Here is a 22,949-nt window from a genome sequence, read left to right as displayed (position 1 = left end):
CACCTACTTGCAGAGCGCTTCAGAAAATATCTCCAGGACACCCGCACCAACCAACCCCATCGCCCTGTAGCCGAACACTTCAACTCCCCCTCCCACTCCGCCAAGGACATGCAGGTCAAGGACCTCCTCCATCGCTACACCCTAACCACCTGCCACCTGGAGGAAGAATGCCTCATCATCTGTGTTGGGACCATCCAACCACACTGCATCAATGTGGACTTCACCAGTTTCCTCATTTCCCCTCCCGCCCACCTTATCCCAGTTCCAACCTTCCAACTTGGCACCGCCCTCATGACCTGTCCATCTTCCTTCCCACCAATCCGCTCCACCCTCCTCTCTGACCTTTCACCATTACCCCACCTCCATCCACCTATTGCATTCTCAGCTATCTTCCCCCCCCCCCAATCTCTGCACCCTCTCAGCTCACAAGCCTCATTCCTGATGAAGGGCTCTTGCCCAAAACGTCGATTCTCCTGCTCCTCAGATGCTATTTGACCTGCTACACTTTTCCAGCACTACTCTTGCCTGCTCTCTGGCTTGTGAGGCCATTTTCGATTTGCTGCCATACAAATGGATAATGAATGCTGGTGTTGCTAGTGACACCTACATCCTGTGAATGAACTTTTTTTTTTAAAAGAAACAACTTGGGCTCATGAAGATACTCCAGAAACTTAGTCACTGATGTTGGCTTGTGGTGAAATGTATTTTTCCCTTTCTTTGTGTATTTGCTGTCTCCCCAGTGAACCAGACTGAGGTGGGATACAGTCCTGAGCTGTTGATAACCTTTCAATATCTTCTCCAAGCTGCTGCTTTTCCTGCACGTGTGTACAGTGAACAGCAAGAAATTTGACCACAAAACTCATTATGCTCAGCCCAAAGACCTATAGACTAGTTTCATTCTTTACTTCCACTGTTCCTCCATTAATCTCTCAAAGTATAAAATACCACCTTCTCTGATGCTTATTCTAATTCAGCACCTGTAGGTAGAGTCAATCTTGTACTGTTAGCTGGTGTGTGTGATTTTGAAAGAAAATAGACTTAAGTATTGAATTTGAAAAAATACAAAAAAAAGGACATTTTTACACCCGCAGTAGAAGTGGATGACAGGTTCACAAATGCTTTGTGTTTTGGAACGACACACTGCATTTTCCTCCATTCAGTATTCTTTAAAGCACTAAATGTGAAGATTTCGTCCTGTGCTGAAAAATATTTACAATGAAAAGGATCACTATACTTACTGGCCTGTCACAGATTACATGACTATTCGTATTTTGTTTCTTCTTTATTGAACTATTTCTAGGCTGTCAGTACGGTTTTGGGGCATTGAACAGAAAAAAAAAGTGTCCCCCCCCAAAAAATCTTTGAATCAAACCGTTATTGTCTTCTAACATTGTGGCTTTCTAAAGAATGGGTGAGGGGTTGGATGAAGAATGGTCAGTTTCTTACATTCAATTGCTATTCATTGAATGATGCTATAAAAGTATATAAATGCCAAAACAGGTTAAGATTAAACTCAACTGCCTACACAGAGAGCTAACCAACACTTGCCATCTAATCTAACAAGTATGGCTACTTGAGCAAAGTAACAGAGAGCTGCCCTTTCCCAATGAATTGCATCTCAGCAAGGGTTTGTGGCTGCAGGAAAGGGAGGAAGGGACAGCTAAGTATAACATTACTTGTAATTAAGGTTGGGATCATGCTTCAATTCTCTTCTTCGTTTGCGGCAGCATATCGCAATAGCTGCAGCACCTTTCCCTTTTCCTGAACAAATTACTGTACAGGTGTTATCCACAGCATATGCTCCATTAGTGTGAGAGCCACGGGAGTATGCATTGCATCCAGTCAGTGTCCAGCCTTCATCGCATGATACCGTCACCTGGAAGTTTAAAGCAACTGGTCAGCAAAAGAAAAACAACAAACAAACCAAATCATATCCACTCCCATCAATCTGGACAATGGACATCAACTGTCATGCGTGTAGTGTTGTATTTCTAGTGGGCTACTGAAAATATTATTAGGCTAAACCAAATCTCACTGGGTTGCAACAAGTTTTTCCTCACAAAGATCATTATGGTTAAAAATCACTAATAGGATTACTGTGAATTGGTGCCTTTACAATTGAATTATATTTTCAAAAAAAAAAATCACAACACTATTTAAAGAAAAAAAAAGGGATTAGGAACTCTTTTTGCAAAAAGTTCTATTGCCAATGCAATTTAATTTCAGCTTCTCAAAATTTTTCATCTTAGGGTGGCCCAATAATTAGCAATGCTGCCTCACCGCATCAAGGACGCAGGTTCAATTCCAGCCTCAGGTGACTGCCTGTGTGGAATTTGCATGTTCTCCTGTGTCTGTGTGGGTTTCTGCCAGGTGCTCCAGTTTCCTCCCACAGTCCAAAGATGTGGGGGTTAGGTGGATTGGCCATACTGAATTGCTCCATAGTATCAGAGCATGTGCCTGGTGGGTTAAGTGTAGGGTTTTAGGGATAGGAGGTCCAAGTTGGTGCAGATACAATGGGCTAAATGAACTCTATCTGCACAGTCGGAAGTCTATGATTCTTCTATCCAGACTTAATCACCTATGAACGTTAGAACTGCAATCACTGCATCAAATGTTTGCAGTGATTTTTGCATAGATTAGGTGCTCACACAGCTTTCCATTAGATTGAATGGGCAAGTTCCTTTATTATGATGTTCAGAAAATCCTTTGCAAAATATTTTAGGCATCTTCAACAATGTGAGAGCATCCTTAGCACAGAAAAACTAACAGCTGCGCATTAGGGCAACACGGTGGCTTAGTGATTAGTACTGCTGCCTCACAGGACTAGGGTCCCAGGTTTGATTCCAGCCTCTGTGTGGTGTTTGCACATTCTCCCAGTGTCTGCGTGGGTTTCCTCCGAGTGCTCAAGTTTCCTCCCACAGTCCAAAGATGTGCAGGTCAGGTGAATTGACTATGCTAAATTGCCCATAGTGTTAGGTGCGTTAGTGAGAGGGAAATGGGACTGGGTGGTTTACTCTGCAGAGGGTTGGTATGGACTGGTTGGGCCAAAGGGCCTGTTTCTACACTGTAGGGAAGCTAATCTAATCGAAAATATTAAGTCTTATTCTGGGCAAGAACATCTGGCAATGATTATATCTGACGGTCACTGTAGAATACTAGAGAGCACTGCAGAGGCAGTACAGGTAAAAGTAATGTTTAGTTTATTGATGGTTGATTTAAAAACTTCTGGCCACCCAAAAAATTGGATTTCACTTGAGCCTATCACTGATCAGTTCATCTCAACCTTCTGTTGTGTCACCATAGTCTTACCAGACCATAGAGCTGCTCTCTCATTCAAGAGAGAGATGATTGGTGATGGTTTAACCTGAGGGCCACGACGCCTCAGACAAGGAGAGAGGTTAACAAGGAGAGTCTTTCATGGTAACCTCAGCCAACCCACACTGCTTTGCAAATGTCCAGCTAACTAACTGAGTTAAATCAACAACACCCCTCTACCCAACTATCTGACCTTCTATTTTGCTGATAATATACCTGACTCTGTTTGTTAGTCAAATAAAAAAGACTAAAAAATTTAAGACATCAAAGCAGAGATAGCGCATTGAATATGATTTGCCATTTTGAGATCATGGCTAATCATCAACTCCACTTTCCTGCCTCCCTACCGTGCCCATTACCCCCCCCCCCCCCCCGTAACTCCGATTCCCTTACCTGATGCATATGTTTTTTTAAAAAGAAAACAAAAAAAAAGTCACTCACAGCTTTAAAATATACTCAATGAGCCAGCCTCAACAGCCCTCTGTGGTAAAATAAATTTCACAGATTTATTACTCCCCAAGAGAAGAAATTCCTTCCCATCTGTTTGAGAAGTGCAATCCCTTATTCTGAGATTTAGCCAATTGAGCCAAGGGAAACATACTTTCTGCATCCATCCTGTCAAATCCTCTAAACATTGTGTGTTTCAATAAGGTCACGTCATTCTTCTAAACTCCAATGAGTACAAGCCCAACCTACTCAACCTCTCCTCATAACAGTCCCTCCTAATCCAGTAGCCTAGTGAACCTTCTGACTGCCTCTAATACCAGCAGATCTTTCCTTCAGTAAGGGGCCAAAAACTGGTCACAGTATTCTAGAACATAGAACATGCAACAGCACAGCACAGACCCTTTGGCCCACAATGTCATTCTGAGCATTTATCTTAATATAAAATCAAAGTAACCTACACAGCTCTTAATTTATTGCCATCCATGTCCTTGTCCAGCAGTCACTTAAATGTTCCTAATGTCTCAGACCCTACTCAGACTGGTGGCTGCGTGGACTGCATGGTCAGTGGTGATAGTAAAGAACCTACCATTGACATCTCCCCTATACCTTCAACTAATCACCTTAAAATTATAACCCCTCGTGACAGCCACTTCTGCCCTGGGGAAAAGTTGCTGGCTAACTACTCTATGCCTCTCATTACCTTGTACACCTCTTGGTTCTTCCCTCCAATGTGAATAGCCCTAGCTCATTCAACCTCACTTCAGAAGACAAGCCCTCCAATCCAGGCAGCATCCTGGTAGATCTCCTCTACACCCTCTAAAGCATCTACATCTTTCCTATAATGAGGTGATCAGAACTGGACACAATATTCCAAGTGTGCTCGAACCAGGGTTTTCTAGAGCTGCAGCAAAACCTCACAGCTCCTAAACGCAATCCCCTTGTTAATGAAAGCCAACACATTCAACACCTTCTTAAAAACCCTATTAGCTATGAGGGATTTATTTACATGGATCCAAAGATCCCGCTGTTCCACCACACTGCCAAGAATCCTGTCTTTAACCCTGTATTCAGTATTCAAATTCAACCTTCCAAAATGAATCACTTCGCATTTCTCCAGGTTGAACTCCATCTGCCACTTCAGTCCAGCTCTGCATCCTGTCAATGTCTTGATATTGAGGGCTGTTGCAGGCTTCAACATCTACAACCCTACCAATCTTTGTGCCATTGGCAGACTTACTAACCAATCCTTCCACTTCCAAATCATTTATATATATTTTTTTTAAATCACAAAGAGCAGATGTCCTAGAACAGATCTCTGTAGAACACCCTGGTTACTGAACTCCAGGCTAAATACTTTCCATGAACTGCCACCCTCTGTCTTCTATAAGCCAGCCAAATTTCTGTATCCCATACATCCCTACTTTCTGAATGAGGCTACCGTGGGGAACCTTAAATGCCTTGCAAAAAATCCATAAATACCACATCCACTGCTCTACCTTCATCTAGTGATGTCTCATCACATCCTTAAAGAATTCAATAAGGCTTGAGGCATGACCTGCCCCTCAAAGCCATGCTGACTATGTTTTTCCAAATAATCAAATTCTGTCACTCAGAATCCACTCCAATAATTTGCTTACCGCCAACATAAGACTGCCTGCTCTGTAATTCCCAGAGTTATCCCTATTCCCTTTCTTGAAGGGAGGGATAACATTTGCCACCCTCCAATGATCAGATTGACCTTTAGCCACATTAGTGGCCCTAGCACTTCTCTAGTGATAATTATCAGATTTATTTCCTTTCCTTTTACTGTGAAGGCTGATGCAAAGTATCTATTCAAATCCTCTACCATCCTGGTTCCCTATTCTCCAAAGGGCCAATGTCACTGATTTTTTTTTTTTAAAACATTTAAAGAAACACTTGCTATCCATCGTAATTTATTTACAAGTTTACCCTTCCGGTGCCATTTTTTGCCACTCAGACTGATCAGAGGGTTAGAGTACCACACAATTGACTTTGTTCAGAAGAGGGTAGAGATGTGAGCCTATGGAAGATTGTGAGGTAAACTGGCAACATGCAGATTTTGTAACAACCCAAAAAATGTACATTTAATTAAATGGTCAATCTTTTACAGGAGGAGAGAGTGCGTGGTAGGTGCAAATCTCAGACGGAAATGCAATTCCAAGATTTACAATTTTATCCTCTACAAACTTAATTAAAAACTTACGTATTTTTAAAAGACAAAATACCGTCAGGTTCAGGATATGACACTGGAGTTGAATGGTAATTGCCACTTTGCATGGTAATTGCCAGTTCTGTCTAAATTTAACCCAAGTATAGGCGCATGGCACACATGGAGTACTGCAACTATGTAAAACAAAAGAGGTTAGTGTTTGAATGTGAAAGTAAGGGCTTAGTTACATGCCTGGTAGCTACACAATTTTCTTCATGAATGGACCTGGCCTTGTTTTAAAAATGAAGATTTAATGTTATTCTACAAAATGTAGAAATTTTACTTTCATGTCCAAGATTGTGGCTTTCCTTCTGCAAAATGAATTTTAACATCTACATTTGGAAACTTTAAGATTTGCCCATTTATCTCTCAAATAATTAAATGATGCTACATTTTTTTTTTAAAATCAGCCAGTGTTTAGAACATAATTTCACCACCTCTGGTAAGTCTGTGGATCTCTGGTCCTTCACCTCACATTCGAGACTTGGTGCCTGGCAACATGTCGCATGTGAGGTCATCCCAGTTTGTCCTGTGCACTGCTGGTTTGTTTGAGGTATTGCTGTATCGCTGTACTTTGTATGGGAGTGTGAGCTGCAGCCTGAAATACAGAAGAGCAAGGCTGAGACGTTGTATCCGTTTAGAGTAACTGAAGCTGTGCAGTATGTTTCAGAGATTCAATATAGACCATGGAATTCCAACACTTCTGGAACACAATTGGCCCTCCCACTAATATTAACACTGGAGAACTCTAGAAACATGGTAATACAGCTCTGAAGTGATTTGCACTGATGCTGCAGCTAGCAGATTTCTTATTCTTTATTCTCATTTACTCTGTATTTTGAGATACATTCCATATATTGTTGTGTAGGTCAGTGAAAGAAAGATTTATGCTCTCCTTTCTCTCCTACCTCCCTTTTCTGTAATTAAAACTTTTTCCTTGCCTCTGTGATAACTGCAGCTTGTGGTAAGATGGCCAGAATACCAGTGCAACTTACTAGACATAACCTATTGTCAACTAGTGAACATTACAATCTCCATCATCACTAGCTTTAGAAGTAGGTGAAAGTAGTAATCCTATCGCTAACAAAGTTCTACCCACTTTCTATTGCTCAGAGTGGAAAGTGACAGGTTGGCAGAATCCTTTAGGGGTGTGAAATGATCTGGGTATAGCAAGATGCGGGGCAGAATTGAGCAACAATTAAGCAAGGCCTATCTCAACATCAGAATTATGGCTCTCCATCTTTTATGACTAGATTAGATGACTAGATTAGATTACATACAGTGTGAAAACAGGCCCTTTGGCCCAACAAGTCCACACCGACCCTCCAAAGAGCAACCCACCCAGACCCATTCCCCTACATTTACCCCTTCACCTAACACTATGGGCAGTTTAGCATGGTCAATTCACCTAACCTGCACGTTTTTGGACTGTGGGAGGAAACTGGAACACCTGGAGGAAACCCACGCAGACACAGGGAGAATGTGCAAACTCCACACAGTCAGTTGCCTGAGGCGGGAATTGACCCCTGGTCTCTGGCACTGAGGCATCAGTGCTAACCACTGTGCCACCATGCCACCCATATATTTTGTACCAACAGTGACAAGATCCTTACTGGACAGTGGCAAGATGCTTGTTTAATATCTTGTTACCGCTACAACTCATCTTAAAGATTCACCCACTTACCAAAACAAAAAAAGTTTAGCAAGGACAACAGAGTGGGTATCTTGAGGATTCAGCTCACAACTTACTCTGAAACACCATATTGCCGATGACCAAACTGCATCCCAAGGTGATATATATGGGTACATGTCACCCTCACTCCTTTTCCACAGACCATGGCATCCACCATCTGGCTACCCAACTCAACTAGCCATTCTGGCACTTCTACTATTCACGGGTGTTGTGATTTAGGAGCACCCACTTCCATAGTGGAAAGCACCAGCAAGTTGCATTGAGTGACTACAGCAGGGACCATCAAATTTCTGGGATCTGTATATGCAAAGGCCAACTAGATTGTCCAGTAACTGCTAGACAAAATGTCGTACAGAATTAACAAACCAGGAATTCACACACCATGTGGTGAAAGTATTCTCTCAAGCTGCTTGAAAGTCAAGGTAAGAATTGGCCAGTGTGTTATTTAGCAAGAATGGACTATTAGAAAGCTCATTTCAAATTTGGAACCCTTTGTATTTCGGTTTTGCGACATTGGTCATTATCAGATCCAAGCCTATTAGAATACTCTGAAAACATCACTTACCAGTGAGGACATAGCCCTTGTGTAGGCAGCCTGCCATTTGTCTCGCACCAACCACAGAACTGCTATTAACGAGACATTCAGCTCTTGGCCATATGCAGCACCTAGCGACTGCATAAACTCCCTGACTGCCAAAGGCATTATGAGCTATGCATTTCCTCATCCCTTTGGTTTCCTAGAGTACAAATGGCAAAAATAGAAAAAAAGTTTTTGCAGCACCTGCGATAGCACCTATCAATTTAAAGAAAATGGAAGAAAACTGTTAAGTGTATGTTATGCCATGACAAACAGGAGCAGCATAAGTGACCATGCCTTTATAAAACCCACAGTAGATATCCTTCAGCTCTAGATAACACTAATGCACAAAAACAAATGCACAACAAGACTTTATCCCCAATTTCATTTTGTTCTTCCATTTTTAAATCTAATTACAATTGTAAACATTTCAAATAAAAATGAAACAGCAAATTCTAGGTTCAGGGAAATATGTTAGCAGCTCTAAAAAGGTTATGTAATATGGTACTAATTAAAACAAGAGAAGCCACAAGGGACAGTTATGAGTAAACGAATCTTTATCTGCTGAGAATTTCCATCCAGCTTTCCTGATGAATTTTTCCCCTCCCCCACCAGGAGTATGGAAATTGCCGTTTTGGAATCTGATGCATGAGGAAGATAGATTGGCAAATTGGGAGTGGAAGCCAGGATGTACAATATATTGTCCTTCCGCTCAATAATAAAACAACCTTCTTTGCTGCAAACTCTAAAGCACAATACACCTCAACACGGAATCTCTAAGGGCAGGCAGGCAGGCACTTCTGAGACATTTTGCCAGTTAAATATAAAGAACCATTTCTTGTCTAAGATTTCTTTCCCCGTTCTTTCAACAATACATTGACTTTTGCTTGTATGTTTTTGAACAAACCTGCCTTTAAGCAGGTCTCACTTATTCTAGTACTCACTCTGTCCTCAATTTCATAATGAGCCTTTACAAATAATTATCCTTCCCTCTTGTTTCAGTTTAATTGTGATTTAAGAGTTTACACCATTATACCCTTAATCTCTTACCTCTATACGTTCACCCCTTCTTTTACCATTCTTCGAGAAACTTGAACAGCTGAACATTTCCTCATTCTCATTACAGTGCACTACGGCTTTAGCAGAGTGTGCAAGCCCTGACCTCTTTGACCATGCTGTCCGGCAGAGTAGCTGGTTCCCTGTGGAAAGAAAAAAGATGGAAACAACTACCTATCCAGATTTTCATCTTTCACTATGATTTTGGTGTGGCCAAGAAGTGTTTACTGAAGTCATAGAGTCAAAGAGACGCACAGCACAGAAACAGACCCTTCAGTCCAATGCATCCATGCCAACCACATATCCAAAACCAATGTAGTCCCATTTGCCAACACTTCACTCACACACACGAAAAAGTTGCACCGTCAGTCCCTTTTGTCTTTCCCCTCTCACTCTAAACCTGTGCCCTGTTCTGGACTCCCCCACCCCAGGGAAAATACCTTGTCTATTTACCCTATCCACGCCCCCTCATGATATTATTAACCTCGAAAAGGTCATCCTTCAGCCTCCAACACCAGGGAAAACAGCCCCAGGCTATTTAGTCTCTCCCTTTGCTCAAACCCTCCAACCCTGGCAACATCCTTGTACATCTTTTCTGAACCCTATCAAGTTTCACAACATCCTTCCTTTAGGGATAATATCTACCATAAGCAAAGACCCTGAACTTTCCAGGAGTGTAAGAGTGCAGCTTCCCTACAAGGAAGACTACTCATACGTAAATTCAACTGGATACACCCCGCTGTAGAGTTACGCACAACAAAACCCAAATCACTGGTAAGAGTAGCTCAAACCCCATAGTCACTTTATCTGATGCCAGCCCACAGATCACCAAATTCAGCAGAATTTGAAATCATCATTTCGGAATTGAGTCAAACATTGTAACCATTAGTATTGTAAACTTGGATGGTGAGTGTCACAAAACACAGCCAAACAAGAATTTTAAATATATTACTGACATGCATTTCTTTTTGTCTCAAATCAGATCTTTTTTTTCCAAAATGATCTACGAACAATAAGAAATAAATGTTTAAAGACTGGCTTGTGGTATGTCTCTATTCCTGTTTCCCTGTACCATGTATCTACAGAGTTTGCACTTTGAGCACAAATAAGTCTCAATACCAGAATATTCATAGTAATTGATAATAATAAACAAAAATCCTGAAAGGCACTTGTTAAAAAACCAAATGATAATGCTATATGGGATCGATTACATTTGGGAATATCATGACTGATTCAATATGAGTGAGTAACTTACCCATTAGCCCAGGAGAACCCAATCGTGCAATTCTGTTGGGTGTGAGGAGTCGCTGTTCCTCTGGAAACCAGACATCATTGATTGCATTCTTTGTGGAATAATGAATTAGTCTCTGGCGTAATTCAGACACGGTTATATTGGGGTCAGCATTCATTAGCATTGCTGCAATGCCTGTCAAGAATGAAGAAAGTTCAAATGCAAAGTTAAATAGGATGACGAGACATTGATTCATACAAGAAAAAAAAATGCTTGCCATGTTTGAATGGCCCTGATGTGGAGGTGCTGGTGTTGGTCTGGGGTGGACAAAATGTTAAAAACCACAATGATCAGCAAAGGATATTTTGCTATAAGTTCTGTGTCCTATGATCCTGCCCCATTAGCTACCCGATGAAGGAGCAGCACTCCAAAAGCTTGTACTTCCAAATAAACCTGTTGGACTATAACCTGTGTTTCATGTTTGAATGAACTCAGTTGTGTACCATCATCGTAAAAACAGGATGTTTTCAAAGTTTAACTTTCATGTAGCTTAGAATGGAGAGCTCATTTCAGGGAGGTAGCTGTTCAGGATAGTGTTACAAAAAAAAAAAAATTGTATCCCAGGAGATAGGAGGAGCACAGGCCATTTGCCATTGAAGCTTGCTCTGCTTTAATCAGCAGAGTGGTGGTTGTAGTTCCATCTCACCTCCATCTTCCTGCACACTCCCTGTATTCCTTGATTCACATAAATCTATCAAAGCCTATTCTAAATACATTCATGTCTGGCCTTTACTGGTCTCTGGGGATAGAAAACGCCAAAGTATTGTAATGCCTTGACTGAAGAAGCTCATCTTAAATCTCACCTCAAAAAAGAAAGAGGCTCAAAGAAATAGATCAAAACATTGGAAAATAGCTGGTTTGGCAATCACAAGCTAATGATTTAAACTGGAGCCTCATCATTTACAACACCAAGCTCAGAGAAGTGACAACACCAGGATAGTAGAATGATTCCTGTATACAGCTAGTTCATTTCCAATAAATCAAATGAAGGAGACAACTAGGAAAAAAAATTGGTAGGTATAATACTTGCACATTGCTGAACCAAGGCACTTTTTGTCTTTAACTCAAAATAACCTACAGGAATACTACAAGGACAAAAACAACATTTTATATGACAGAAGAATCCAACCAATTGACACTCTCCTCTCAAAAAATAGGATCAATGTTGGTTTTTTCCCTTTATTGGCAAATTGTCCTGATGAGTGCAAAAGAAAAAGCTTCATCATCTTGCCTTTTCTCAGCAATACTAAGTAACTGCCCCACTCGAAAAAAAGGGACACTATGCTTAAGAAATAATATTCAGATAAGATGTTGAATAATGAGATGGTGATGTAAAATTTCTCTGCTGTGTTTAAACTGTAGATTTCCAGTAAAGCTACAAACAACTAAAACTGGCAATTCCCCTAGACACTGGGAAATGTGAATTGATCCCATGACCGAAAATGCTGTACCAACCGTTTGTGCCCTTACACTCATCCTCCCTGCTGGTGTTAGTGAATGTCATTATGAGCACTGTGTACCTGCTACATGAGCTGCAGCCTGTGAGGTCCCACTCTTAGAGGTGAAACAGGTCACACAGTCACTGGAAGCACTAATGATGTCATCGCCAGGAGCAAAAAGGTCAACACAACGACCGAAATTAGTTCCCATATTACCAGTGGTGGTTGGCTGGTCATTATAATTTGTAGCACCAACGGTAATCACCTAAAAGTTTCATGTGGAATGTGGAAAAAATAAGCTGATTAGCGGATTTTTACAATTTACTTTTGACCCCCGCTCTGATTTTTCCTTTATGTTATGCTGACGTGACACATATGCCCTTTACCGGCAATAACCAAAGAGTCATATCAAACAAACTCCAGCCTGATCTGACCTAACTGGCATGGGTTTAGAATCACATCTTACTCCAATCCTCATCCCAACATGTCTTAGAGTCGCTGCTCAGGTGGCAAGGGTATACAGGGCAACTGCTCTCTGCATTTTACCCTGACCACTCAGCAAGCCACCAGGAGAAGCAGGAGAGGAAGTGTGACATGAGTTATCTAGCAATTTGATTATTTCCAAGAGTCACACTGACTCTCCAGTTGCAATGGCCTGACAGTTATCATTCCAATGTAGGTGGATGTTGTACACAGGAACCCTGCAGAATCCTGATCATAGCACACTCTAAGGGACCTTTTGGAAATTGGAGATTCTGCTGAGCAATTCCTTTATGCTGGGAACTATCTTTAAAAAAATATCCATTTAAAAATCAGAGAACTGGGGGATGGGGGTGGGGGGGGCACGTTCCAATGTAACTAAGTAAATAAAACAGATAATTACTCAGGAAAAGTCAGATTATTAAAACAATGTGCCTCATGACAAGCAAACCCCATACTTACCTCAAACCTCTGCCAGACTCCACAAACCTTCAAAACCTTTACCTGACACTCCTAGGACCTGATTCACTGCCCACCCCCACCCTATTTGGCACCCAATCACCTCTCCCCCACTCTGGATCAGACAACACCCACCCCCCCCTCCCTTGCACCAAGCCAGACACCGTCCATCCATATGCTTTCCCTGTTCCACACTTTACCCACCCTCCCCCACTCTGCACCTCACCTCCCTACCACGCCAAACCTGGACACCACCTCCTATGCCACATCTGCCAACTGACACCCTCTTTTCACCTACTCCCTACCTAGTTGACACCCTACTTATGTGGGGCACACTGCCCAGCTGGCACTTAAGTGACACCCTTTCCCCATTCATCTGGTACTTTACTTACTACCCTTTACTCATCTTAACATGGCATTTACCTGATGTAAGTATGGTTTGACAGCAGGTGTCAAAGTGGCTGGCTGGACCTTTAAATGCCAGAATACAGCAGCTGACTATTGTGAAAAGGCAGTATGGGTCACCTTCCCCTGACAGTTCCACACTATGAAAGAACTGATAGATAGGATGGACGAAACATACCTCTGGTTCAGAAGCAGGTGAATACAAGCAAGCGTCATCCTTGTAATTCCCAGCAGCCGCAATCAATGCGACACCTGTCCGTGCCAAAAGTCTACACGCAGCATTCAAGGTTGGACTAAATCCTCCAACGAAAGGCAACAGCACGATCAAAGGTCGGTAAGGCTGGAGAATCAGAGTGTTCCTGATGTACTCCAAACCTGAAAGATAGAAGAACAAAAAACATCTTCGAAGTTCACATTTGCCTCACTTCTCTCTCCAAACCCCCAGTTTATGTCTCAGTCTTTGTTCTTATGTCTTTGAGCTCTCTACACCTTTCAAATTCTTTGCCACCTCTTAAATAGAAGAACCTTGAGCAGTATTTTAACAAACCTCCCTTTTCAGTCTGATACAACTATTGCAAATGCTGGAAACAGAGATCCTGAATTAGAAATGCAAAATATTGCATTTGTATTGCAAATAGTGTACTTGAATTAAATATTTGAGATGAAAATGATTTATTCAAAAAAAGAGACAAATGTGAAATACCTTTCTTAAAAAAAAAGACAATGAAAGTAAGAAATAGAACATAGCTAGTTTAAGTTTTATAGCTTTTAGTGAATTGCTTTCTACAACTGATCATGTAAATTTACTCAATTATCATCCTCTTCCAAAGGATAGTGCTCCAAAAGCTAGTGCTTCCAAATAAACCTGTTGGACTATAACCTGGTGTTGTGCGATTTTTAATTTTGTCCACCCGAGTCCAACACCGGCACCTCCACATTGTATCTCTTTCTTAATTGAGTAATAATGTCATGGAAGTCCAAATGCCTGGCATCTCTTAACAAATGTAATATTTATGGTATAATTTTCTTAATGACTGAACTTTTAAAAACATAAATTATTCACAGGATGCGGACATTGCTGGCTTGGCTAACCTTCATTGCCCATTAGGCAGTTGAGAGTCAAACACATTGCTGTGGGTCTGAGTCCCATGTAGGCCAGACCAGGTAGGAATGGCAGCTTCTTCCATAAAAAGCACCAGATGGGATTTTCCTGACAAAGGATAATGGTTTCATGGTCATCAATAGACCTTTAATTCCAGATTTGTATTGAATTCAAATTCCATCTGCCATGACAGGATTTGAAACCATGTTCCCAGAACCTTGTCTCTCCAGGTTAATAGTCTTGCAATAATACCATTAGGCCCTCACCTCCCCCATGATTTGTTCATTCAAAAGCATGCTGTAATGCACTGCAAAGTCAGTATTTCTCATAGAACATGTATTCCTAATCCTAAAATTCTCCACATCAAATGAAAATAATCCTCTGAAAGGACCCCAGTTATAAATGCCGTGGATTTGGAAGGTGCTGTCAAAGAAGCTTTGGTGAATTTCTGCAGTCTGTCTCGTATTTAGTACATACTGCTACATCAGTGATGGAGGGAATGGAGGTTTGTGGGTGTGGTGTACTGAGGGGGCAGCTTCACCATCTTCAAAGTTCAGGAGGTGATAAGCAGATGGTGCTATCGCAAACTATTACATTTAAGTTGTGACATTTTACTCCATATACAATTATGTTATAAAAAAAACATTTAACCAAAGTTTAAGTGGTTAACTAAAACAAAAAGGAATGAAATGAAAAGGAAAGATTATCTGAGTAAGATCCTGGCCGTAAATTTAATGGTGCAGGATTTTTAAAAAAAAGATACAGTTTCCACTGGTCTTCTCATCCCTTAATTTTCTAATGCTTTTTGATTTATTCTTTTCACATGTGCCAAGATACAGTATATTGTTTTGTGTGCTTTCCAGACATGTAATACTTTTCACAAACACTTCAAGCTACAAGAACAGAATGCAGAATATAGATGTTACAGCTACAGAGAAGCTGAAGAGAAAAATCAACTCTAATGAGAAGTCTGTTCAGATGTCTGATAACAGTAGGGAAGTAGTGATTCTTCAATCTGTTGGTACGTGTTTTCAAACTTTTGTGCCTTCTGCCTGGTGGAAGGGAGCAATAATCAGAGTGGGAGGGATCTTTGATTATGTTGGCTGCTTTCCCGAGGCAGTGGAAAGGATAGCTAGAGTCTATAGAAGGAAGGCTGGTTTTTGTGACCGACTGAGCTGCATTCACAACTCTTAATTTCTTGCAGTCTTGGGCAGAACAGTTACCACACCAAGCTGTGATGCATGTTTCCTATTAGACTCTATCAATAGTCTGTTTGTTCTGTTAAATTTCTGAAATACATGTTAATTACCTGAAATGATGCATTTTTGTATATTACATCTGCTTCTCGCCTCCTTAACTTTGAAAATGGTGGAGTTGTTTCCCCACTGCACCACACCCACAAAACATCCACTCACTCCAACACTGATGCTCAGTAGCATCGACAAGATGCATTGCAGAGATTCACTAAGGCTCCTTAGACTGCACCTTCCAAATCCATGACCATTTCCATCTAAAAAGGTCAAGGACAGCAGGTACATGGGAACACCACCACCTGCAAGTTCCCCTCCAAGCCAGTCACTGTCCTGATTCAGAACTATAATTGCTGTTCCATCACTGTCACTGGGTTAAAATGCTGGAACTCCCTCCTATACAGCACTGAGAATCTAACTACAGCACATGGTCTGTAGCTGTTCAAGAAAACAGCTCATTGCTACCACCTTCAAGGACAACTGAACAATAAATGCTGACCCAGCTAGTGATCCCTACATCCCATGAATGAATTTTTAAGTATCCAGGCCAGAGGAATGCAAGTTAGAATCATAGAATGCCGTATCATGGAATGCCCTGCATTTCCTACGACTAATCCATCCAGCCTACACATCCCTGGACACTTACGGGCAATTTAGCTTGGCCAATCTACCTAACCTGCACATCTTTGTGGGAGCAAACCCAGGCAGACATGGGAAGAATGTCTATGTGGAATGTGCACACTGTTGCCAGACGATGGAATCAAACCTGGATCTCTGGTGCTGTGAGGCACCAGTGCTAATCACACCGAAATACCCATCTCCTCAGCATAGCTAGAAATACAACAATTTAAATTTAAGAAGATTACTCACCAGCCAGTGCTCCACTCACTGTCCCCCTACCCTGACAATTGAGAATTTTCACACTACGGACATTTGCTCCTTTTGCTACCCCAGAGTCACGCCCATTCACTATTCCTGCAGTGTGTGTTCCATGGCTGTCACACTTATTAGCCTGGAGGGGGGGGGGGGGGGGGGAAGAAAGACAGCAATACAATTTACATATTAGAAATACAATCAGCTCTGTATGGCACACTTTGTGACAGCTCCACACTTGCAATGCTAAAACTGAGCAAGTGAACATTTTCTCAGTTTATTTGCTTGCTTTTCTCTGTAGTAACACAACATGCAAAACATTAGTTTCATCTCAAGGAAAGTCTCCACAGATGCAAATAAAGCCTGTCCAGTATGAATCTTCAATTGTGTATTTCAGATTTCAATGGCATCAATAATGTTAGTTAGGGCAGTGTCACTGAAATAGGATATCAAAGGCTGTCATCTCTCTGGTAAGTCACAGACGGCCTTTTCTCTGCACTCCAACCAAATAGCCCACAGCTCTAAAGAACTCAAGAAGCTGTCCTATCAATGTTCCACAGTCTGCTTTATTTATTTCTATGGCGTAATATCAAGTTCCCTTCCAAGTTACACATCCACAAATTATGTATTCTCTGCCACTAAGAAGAATGAGCAGTGATCTGATTGAAACATAAAGATTCTGATAGGATTTGATATGGTGGTCAAAAGTTGTTTTGCCTGTCCAGGGAAAGGACAGACCATTTTTTGACACAGATAAAGAGGAACTTCTCCATTCAAGTGATTGTGAAAATTCTCTGCACCAGAGGGTTGCAGGGGCCCCATTATTAAGGCTGAGGCAGACTGAGATTTGATCTCAGGGAGGCAAGGTATACTGGGAAAAGATGGATGGAAAGATCGGTACAGTGCAGTTCCTTTACACTACAGTGAATCAAGAAGGTGTCTCCCTACCAACTAAGGAAGCACAATAAAATTTATGTACAAATAGCCATATCCCACAAGACAAATACTAGCTTTCAACTAATTCAAAATCAATACTTTATTTTAAGTGCCTGCTCTGCTCCATACACCTACCAGTGAAACATTAAGCTTTTTCTAACTGAACAACATTGAATTACCTGGCGGTAGAATCGAGTGCCATCTTCCTCTGGGACCCTCTCAAACTCTGTAATGAAGACTTTCCCTTCAATCTCTCGATGGTTGCTCTGTACACTAGTGTCAAGCAAGTAAACTTCCACCAGATCACCATTATCTAGCAACAACACAATAAGAATGACAAAATAGGCAAGTTGTCAATTTTGCAAACAAACAATTACAAATTACTGGGTGAGGAGTGCAGCAAAGCAGTGAATTCCTCCCCCCCCCCATTCAAAACTAAATTAGTTTAGCTCTCCATAAGTTATTGTTACTGTATCACACAGAGTTACCAGACAGTTGGGAGAAGAAACAAAGCCTGTTGTAGTACCAGCTGCTCGGAGATGAGAGAATACTTTGGTTTTATCCCATAATGAACTTGCATTGAGAAAGCCTTTGACATAGATGCTGAACTCAAACGTCCAAACAAAAAAAAACTCAACAATCTTACTTTTACCCAGCTTCTTGCTAATTATTGAAATTGCTCTGAATGTCAAGCTGTAAAGAGGGACATACTTGGAGGGATATACTGTTCCATTCTTTGCTTTGAAGAAACAATCCGATTTAGATTCCAGGGAATTGTCTGAGCAAACAAGGACGAGTCCTCTTCGATATATTTAACATGAGGCAATCTCAGTGCCTATGAAAAATAAATTTCACAAATTAGTCATGCATGTTAGAGGTCTGTACCTAAGAGGTAAAAACAATGACTGCAGATGCTGGAAACCAGATTCTGGATTAGTGGTGCTGGAAGACCACAGCAGTTCAGGCAGCATTGAAGGAGCTTCGAAATTGACGTTTCGGGCAAAAGCCCTTCATCAGGAATAAAGGCAGTGAGCCTGGAGCGTGGAGAGATAAGCTAGAGGAGGGTGGGGGTGGGGAGAAAGTAGCATAGAGTACAATGGGTGAGTGGGGGAGGGGATGAAGGTGATAGGTCAGGGAGGAGAGGGTGGAGTGGATAGGTGGAAAAGGAGATAGGCAGGTAGGACAAGTCTGGACAAGTCATGGGGACAGTGCGGAGCTGGAAGTTTAGAACTAGGGTGAGGTGGGGGAAGGAGAAATGAGGAAACTGTTGAAGTCCACATTGATGCCCTGGGGGTTGAAGTGTTCCGAGGCGGAAGATGAGGCGTTCTTCCTCCAGGCGTCTGGTGGTGAGGGAGCGGCGGTGAAGGAGGCCCAGGACCTCCATGTCCTCGGCAGAGTGGGAGGGGGAGTTGAAATGTTGGGCCACGGAGTGGTGTGTTTAATTGGTGCGGGTGTCCCGGAGATGTTCCCTAAAGTGCTCTGCTGGGAGGAGACCAGTCTCCCCAATGTAGAGGAGAACGCATCGGGAGCAACGGATACAATAAGTGATATTAGTGGATGTGCAAGTCTGTACCTAAGAGACCACCAGAGATTTGGCTTACAGCCAAATAGAGTACTTTTGAAATGTCGTCACTGTTACAATATTGCAAACTTAGCAAGCAATTTTGATAAAGCAAACTACATAAACAACTGTGATAGTGGCCAGCTAATATGTTTTATGTTGTTGATTGACAGAGATACATTGGTCAGAACACCAGAGAGAACTCCACTGCTATTCATCATACTCATGGCATTGAATCATTTACATCTACTTGTTAAACCAAGGCCTTCGTCTGCCCTATCATCAGACCTGAGAAACAGTATCTGACAGTGAAACGTTGCCTCAGGGCTGCATTAGCCTTAATTTGTGTGCTCAGGTCCTGGAGCAGGATTTGAAACCACAATCATCAGCTCAGAAGAGAGAGTATTGCCAACTAAGCCATTGCTGACCACTAAACATCAGTTTACATTAACATAGTGCTTTATGGTCAGGATTTGTATGAAGTTCTGATTAAGTCACCAGACTCAAAACATTACGGTTGCTTTCTCCCTACAGATGCTGCCAGGCCTGCAGAGTTTCACCAGCAATTTCTATTTTTATTCCAAATATCCAGTTCATTATTTTTGTATAAAGTTTTTGGATTTAAGCCACCAAATAGATATGTTTATGAAATTGGAGCAAATTTTAACTGTACCATTTGGTAAAATTAAGTATTTAGATCTGACTGTCACGATCCCAATGCTTCATTTACATTGAACACATCTTTTTCTCACACATATTTAACAGCCCGAACACTCATTTAATACAATTCTCTTGGTCTTTACCAAGTCTAATGCATCGCTGCTCATTTTGATGACAAAGCCACTGAAGACCTCATGGAAAACGAGAACAAGTTCCGTCATATAGCCATGTTCGGCTGCTTTGGTTTGGAGTCGGTGTATTGTCCGTTCCATCTGGGATTTATGAGTTTTTTCATTCAGTACTATTATGTACTGGCCAGGCAACCTCCAAGCATCCTGGGAACACAATAAGATAGATTTTTATTTTAGTCAGCTTGAGATATGGTCTTTAAGCTTAATTCCACATAATAGCATTGACTCGGAGATTGGTAGATCAGTGACCAGCTGGACTTAATATTGTTGCTTTCCGCAAATCAAACTGTCTTCCTGCAAACCTCAATTAATTCACCCCGACTTATGTTCACAGCGGAAATGATACTTGAGTTCTAAAGGGATTCAGTTACCTAGATGAAGCTATATCCTATCGAAGTACTCCTCAATACAATTAATAAGATGTTCAGTGTCAAAACACCCACAGGTATCCTAAACATTGTATTTTGTTGTGCCAAATTCTAAGTGACTAAAACCTTTGTTTTAAAAAGGAGAAACTTTATAGAGGTGATAAAGAGAAGTTGGGGAACAACTGTCAATGATAAAAGTTATGAAATAAATGGGAGGAACACAGAAGTTCCAGAGGGCCGTGGGCAGCATTCCCTTTGAAAGGTGAGCGCTGTGCGTGGCCTCTTTTGTTTCACAGTACCTGGCCTGCACCATCATCCCTTTGATTCAGTTGATGACAAATCTGTTCATCTCTAACATTGATCAATATTCTAGTAAAGGTAAACAACCTGAAAACATTAACACTGGGCAGAAGTGAGAAACAATTATTCACATTCATTAGTACTGATCAACAAATATTTTGTTAGGCAGGAACATAGAGGTTATAGATCAAAAGATACAAATCAACTGTGTAGTGGAACAGGCTAGAGGCAAAGCTGAGCTCATCTACCTGTAACCCAGAACACACACATTGAGTTGTTGCTCCACAGGTTTGTAATAATCTGTCTAAACAGGCTAATTAAAAATATCCAGAACAGAACATTTTACGTCTTCTGATAGTACAGAAAATTACAAATATATACTTTAATACTTCCTGCCAATTTCTTGCTGAAGTTACTGTGCAACTGGAGTGCAGAGATTTTTAATTTTAAACATTGCAAGTGGTTATTGCATCAAATTAGCAGGATGCAAGGAATACAACTTTAGTTGAAAAGATCCAGAGCTGATGCATAGGTGGGAGTGGGGTACCAGCTCTGCTGTAATTCAACCACTGTTTATCACAATGCTGCGATAATGCAACACATTGAACACGACTTTCTGGATATTATAGTACAGCAAATCACTTTGTCGTCTTGTACCGTTTTAGGTGACTTCAGAACAACTTGTTCTGGGTTCCTAACTAAGTTCGTCTCAAAATACGATATTATCTGCGCATTTCTTTAAAATTCAACTGACTGCAAAGAAATTGGGAGATTGTATTCCTTTCCAAGGGGGCAGGTTACATTTTGTGAAATAGTAAAATTGAACTATTTTACACAGCGAAACTCTGAGGACAAAAAAAAGCATGGAAATCGATATAAACAATAACATGCGCCTAAATGATAGCGTCTTTTTTAAAAGTACAATTTATAGAGAAATTAAAAAGATTTTCAAGGGGCACGTTTCCCGCTGCGAATGAATTAATTGAAAGCAAGCTCAATTCTGAAATTAACCACAAGGTATTGCTTACTGTGTTAGAGCGGTGCAAGGGAACAGGCTTGTTCAGGTTGTGGTTCCTTGGTTCCAGCTCAGAATCCTGCAGGAGAATCTCCTCATTGAAGACTAAAGATTCATCGACCTTCTCTTTTCCTTCAAGCTCTAATGTGCAAGATAGAAAACACAGGATAATCAATACGTTCGCCCAGAGTAGGGAGCCAGCCATGGTTGGGGAAGGGAAGGTTTTGAAGGGGTCGCTCAGGTGAGAGACAGAGAGAGAGAGAGAGAGAGAAGAGCGCGGGTTTGCTGATGACGTTGGTAGTGAACAGAGCAAACACTGTCAGCAAGTGCCTTCTGCCACATGTGGTGCCTTTAAATACCTGTTCTGAAAGGTGTGGAGTTGCCGCCCTGACATCACGAGGGTCCCTGGTCTGAGGATCACGCCACTGATATCACATCGGGCCATCCATTCATATGAATCGTTACCTGCCTTTGGAAAAGCCCACAGCGATCAAATTACAAGCCAAGAGGTGAAAGACAGCCCCTTTCCAATCAATGCTCAAACAAACCCTTCCAATTGCGGGAAACCTACACTATAGTGTGCTAACTCAAATCCCATGTGTAACCCGTACAGAATGTACATCACTGAATGCCCAAGGAGTAGAGTCCTTTCAAAGCAAGTCAACAGTTGTCACGTTAGGCGAATGTTCCTGTTGTTTACATGAAACATTATTCCACATTCTGCGCAGTAATAAAGTTTACAGAGGATATAGATTTTGTGTTCATGAGCCAAGGTTTGTCAGTATTTGGGGAAGGATTTTTTTTTAAACACTCCCTTGTTTTCATGTCTTCCAGGTGAGATTGGATTTGGGAAGTCAGCTGTGGCTCCCTCTCTGAGGGAGTAACCTTCTGGGTTCTGTACACACTCCTGGGGCTTCAACACAAAAAAAAACGAATTGTGGCTGTCATACCAGTGTGGTATTGAGGAAAGTCCTGAACACCATTATCTTTCGGTTGAATTTCACACCCTAGCTGCTGACTTTAGTTAAAGATCCCAAAGCACGAGGGTCATCGAGTCATAGAGCTTGTAAGTTCGCGCGCTGAGCTGGTAGATTTGTTTTCAGATGTTCCGTCACCATGCTAGGTAACATCATCGTGAGCCACCGATGAAACACTGGTGTTCTGCCCTGCTTACTATTTGTGTCTTTGTCTATTGTGGCGGGTGATATCACTCTGAGAGGTTGATAAATGGGGTCCAAATCGATATGTTTCTTAATGGAGTTCCAGTTGGAATGCCAGGCCTCTAGGAATTCTTTGTTTAG

General features: G+C 41.5%; 1 protein-coding gene across 1 annotated transcript; it reads right to left on the bottom strand.

The window, feature by feature from the left end:
- Positions 1 to 448: 448 nt before the first annotated feature.
- On the bottom strand, positions 449 to 21,983 carry pcsk9 (proprotein convertase subtilisin/kexin type 9). Its single transcript, XM_043699010.1, has 12 exons — positions 21,662 to 21,983; positions 19,918 to 20,109; positions 18,265 to 18,388; positions 17,733 to 17,866; positions 16,615 to 16,756; positions 13,571 to 13,767; positions 12,130 to 12,313; positions 10,574 to 10,744; positions 9,313 to 9,461; positions 8,251 to 8,422; positions 6,430 to 6,590; positions 449 to 1,876 (listed from the first exon to the last, which is right to left on the bottom strand). The coding sequence occupies exons 1-12, from the start codon at positions 21,851 to 21,853 to the stop codon at positions 1,673 to 1,675; spliced, it is 2,022 nt and encodes a 673-aa protein (XP_043554945.1). The 5' UTR covers positions 21,854 to 21,983; the 3' UTR covers positions 449 to 1,672.
- Positions 21,984 to 22,949: the final 966 nt, after the last annotated feature.

The sequence above is a fragment of the Chiloscyllium plagiosum genome, chromosome 11 (assembly GCF_004010195.1).
Source record: "Chiloscyllium plagiosum isolate BGI_BamShark_2017 chromosome 11, ASM401019v2, whole genome shotgun sequence".
In the NCBI taxonomy this organism is placed as follows: Eukaryota; Metazoa; Chordata; class Chondrichthyes; order Orectolobiformes; family Hemiscylliidae; genus Chiloscyllium; species Chiloscyllium plagiosum.
Note: the sequence above shows the minus strand (reverse complement) of the source record. Positions and strands in the feature narration are given on the sequence as shown.

Coding starts and splice junctions, on each gene's coding strand:
- pcsk9 (XM_043699010.1), bottom strand. CDS start 21,853: ATGGCTGGCTCCCTACTCTGGGCGAACGTATTGATTATCCTGTGTTTT. Junction 20,110..21,661: donor CCTTGCACCGCTCTAACACA/GTAAGCAATACC, acceptor TTGTGTTCCCAG/GATGCTTGGAGGTTGCCTGG. Junction 17,867..18,264: donor GGAACAGTATATCCCTCCAA/GTATGTCCCTCT, acceptor TGTTGTTGCTAG/ATAATGGTGATCTGGTGGAA.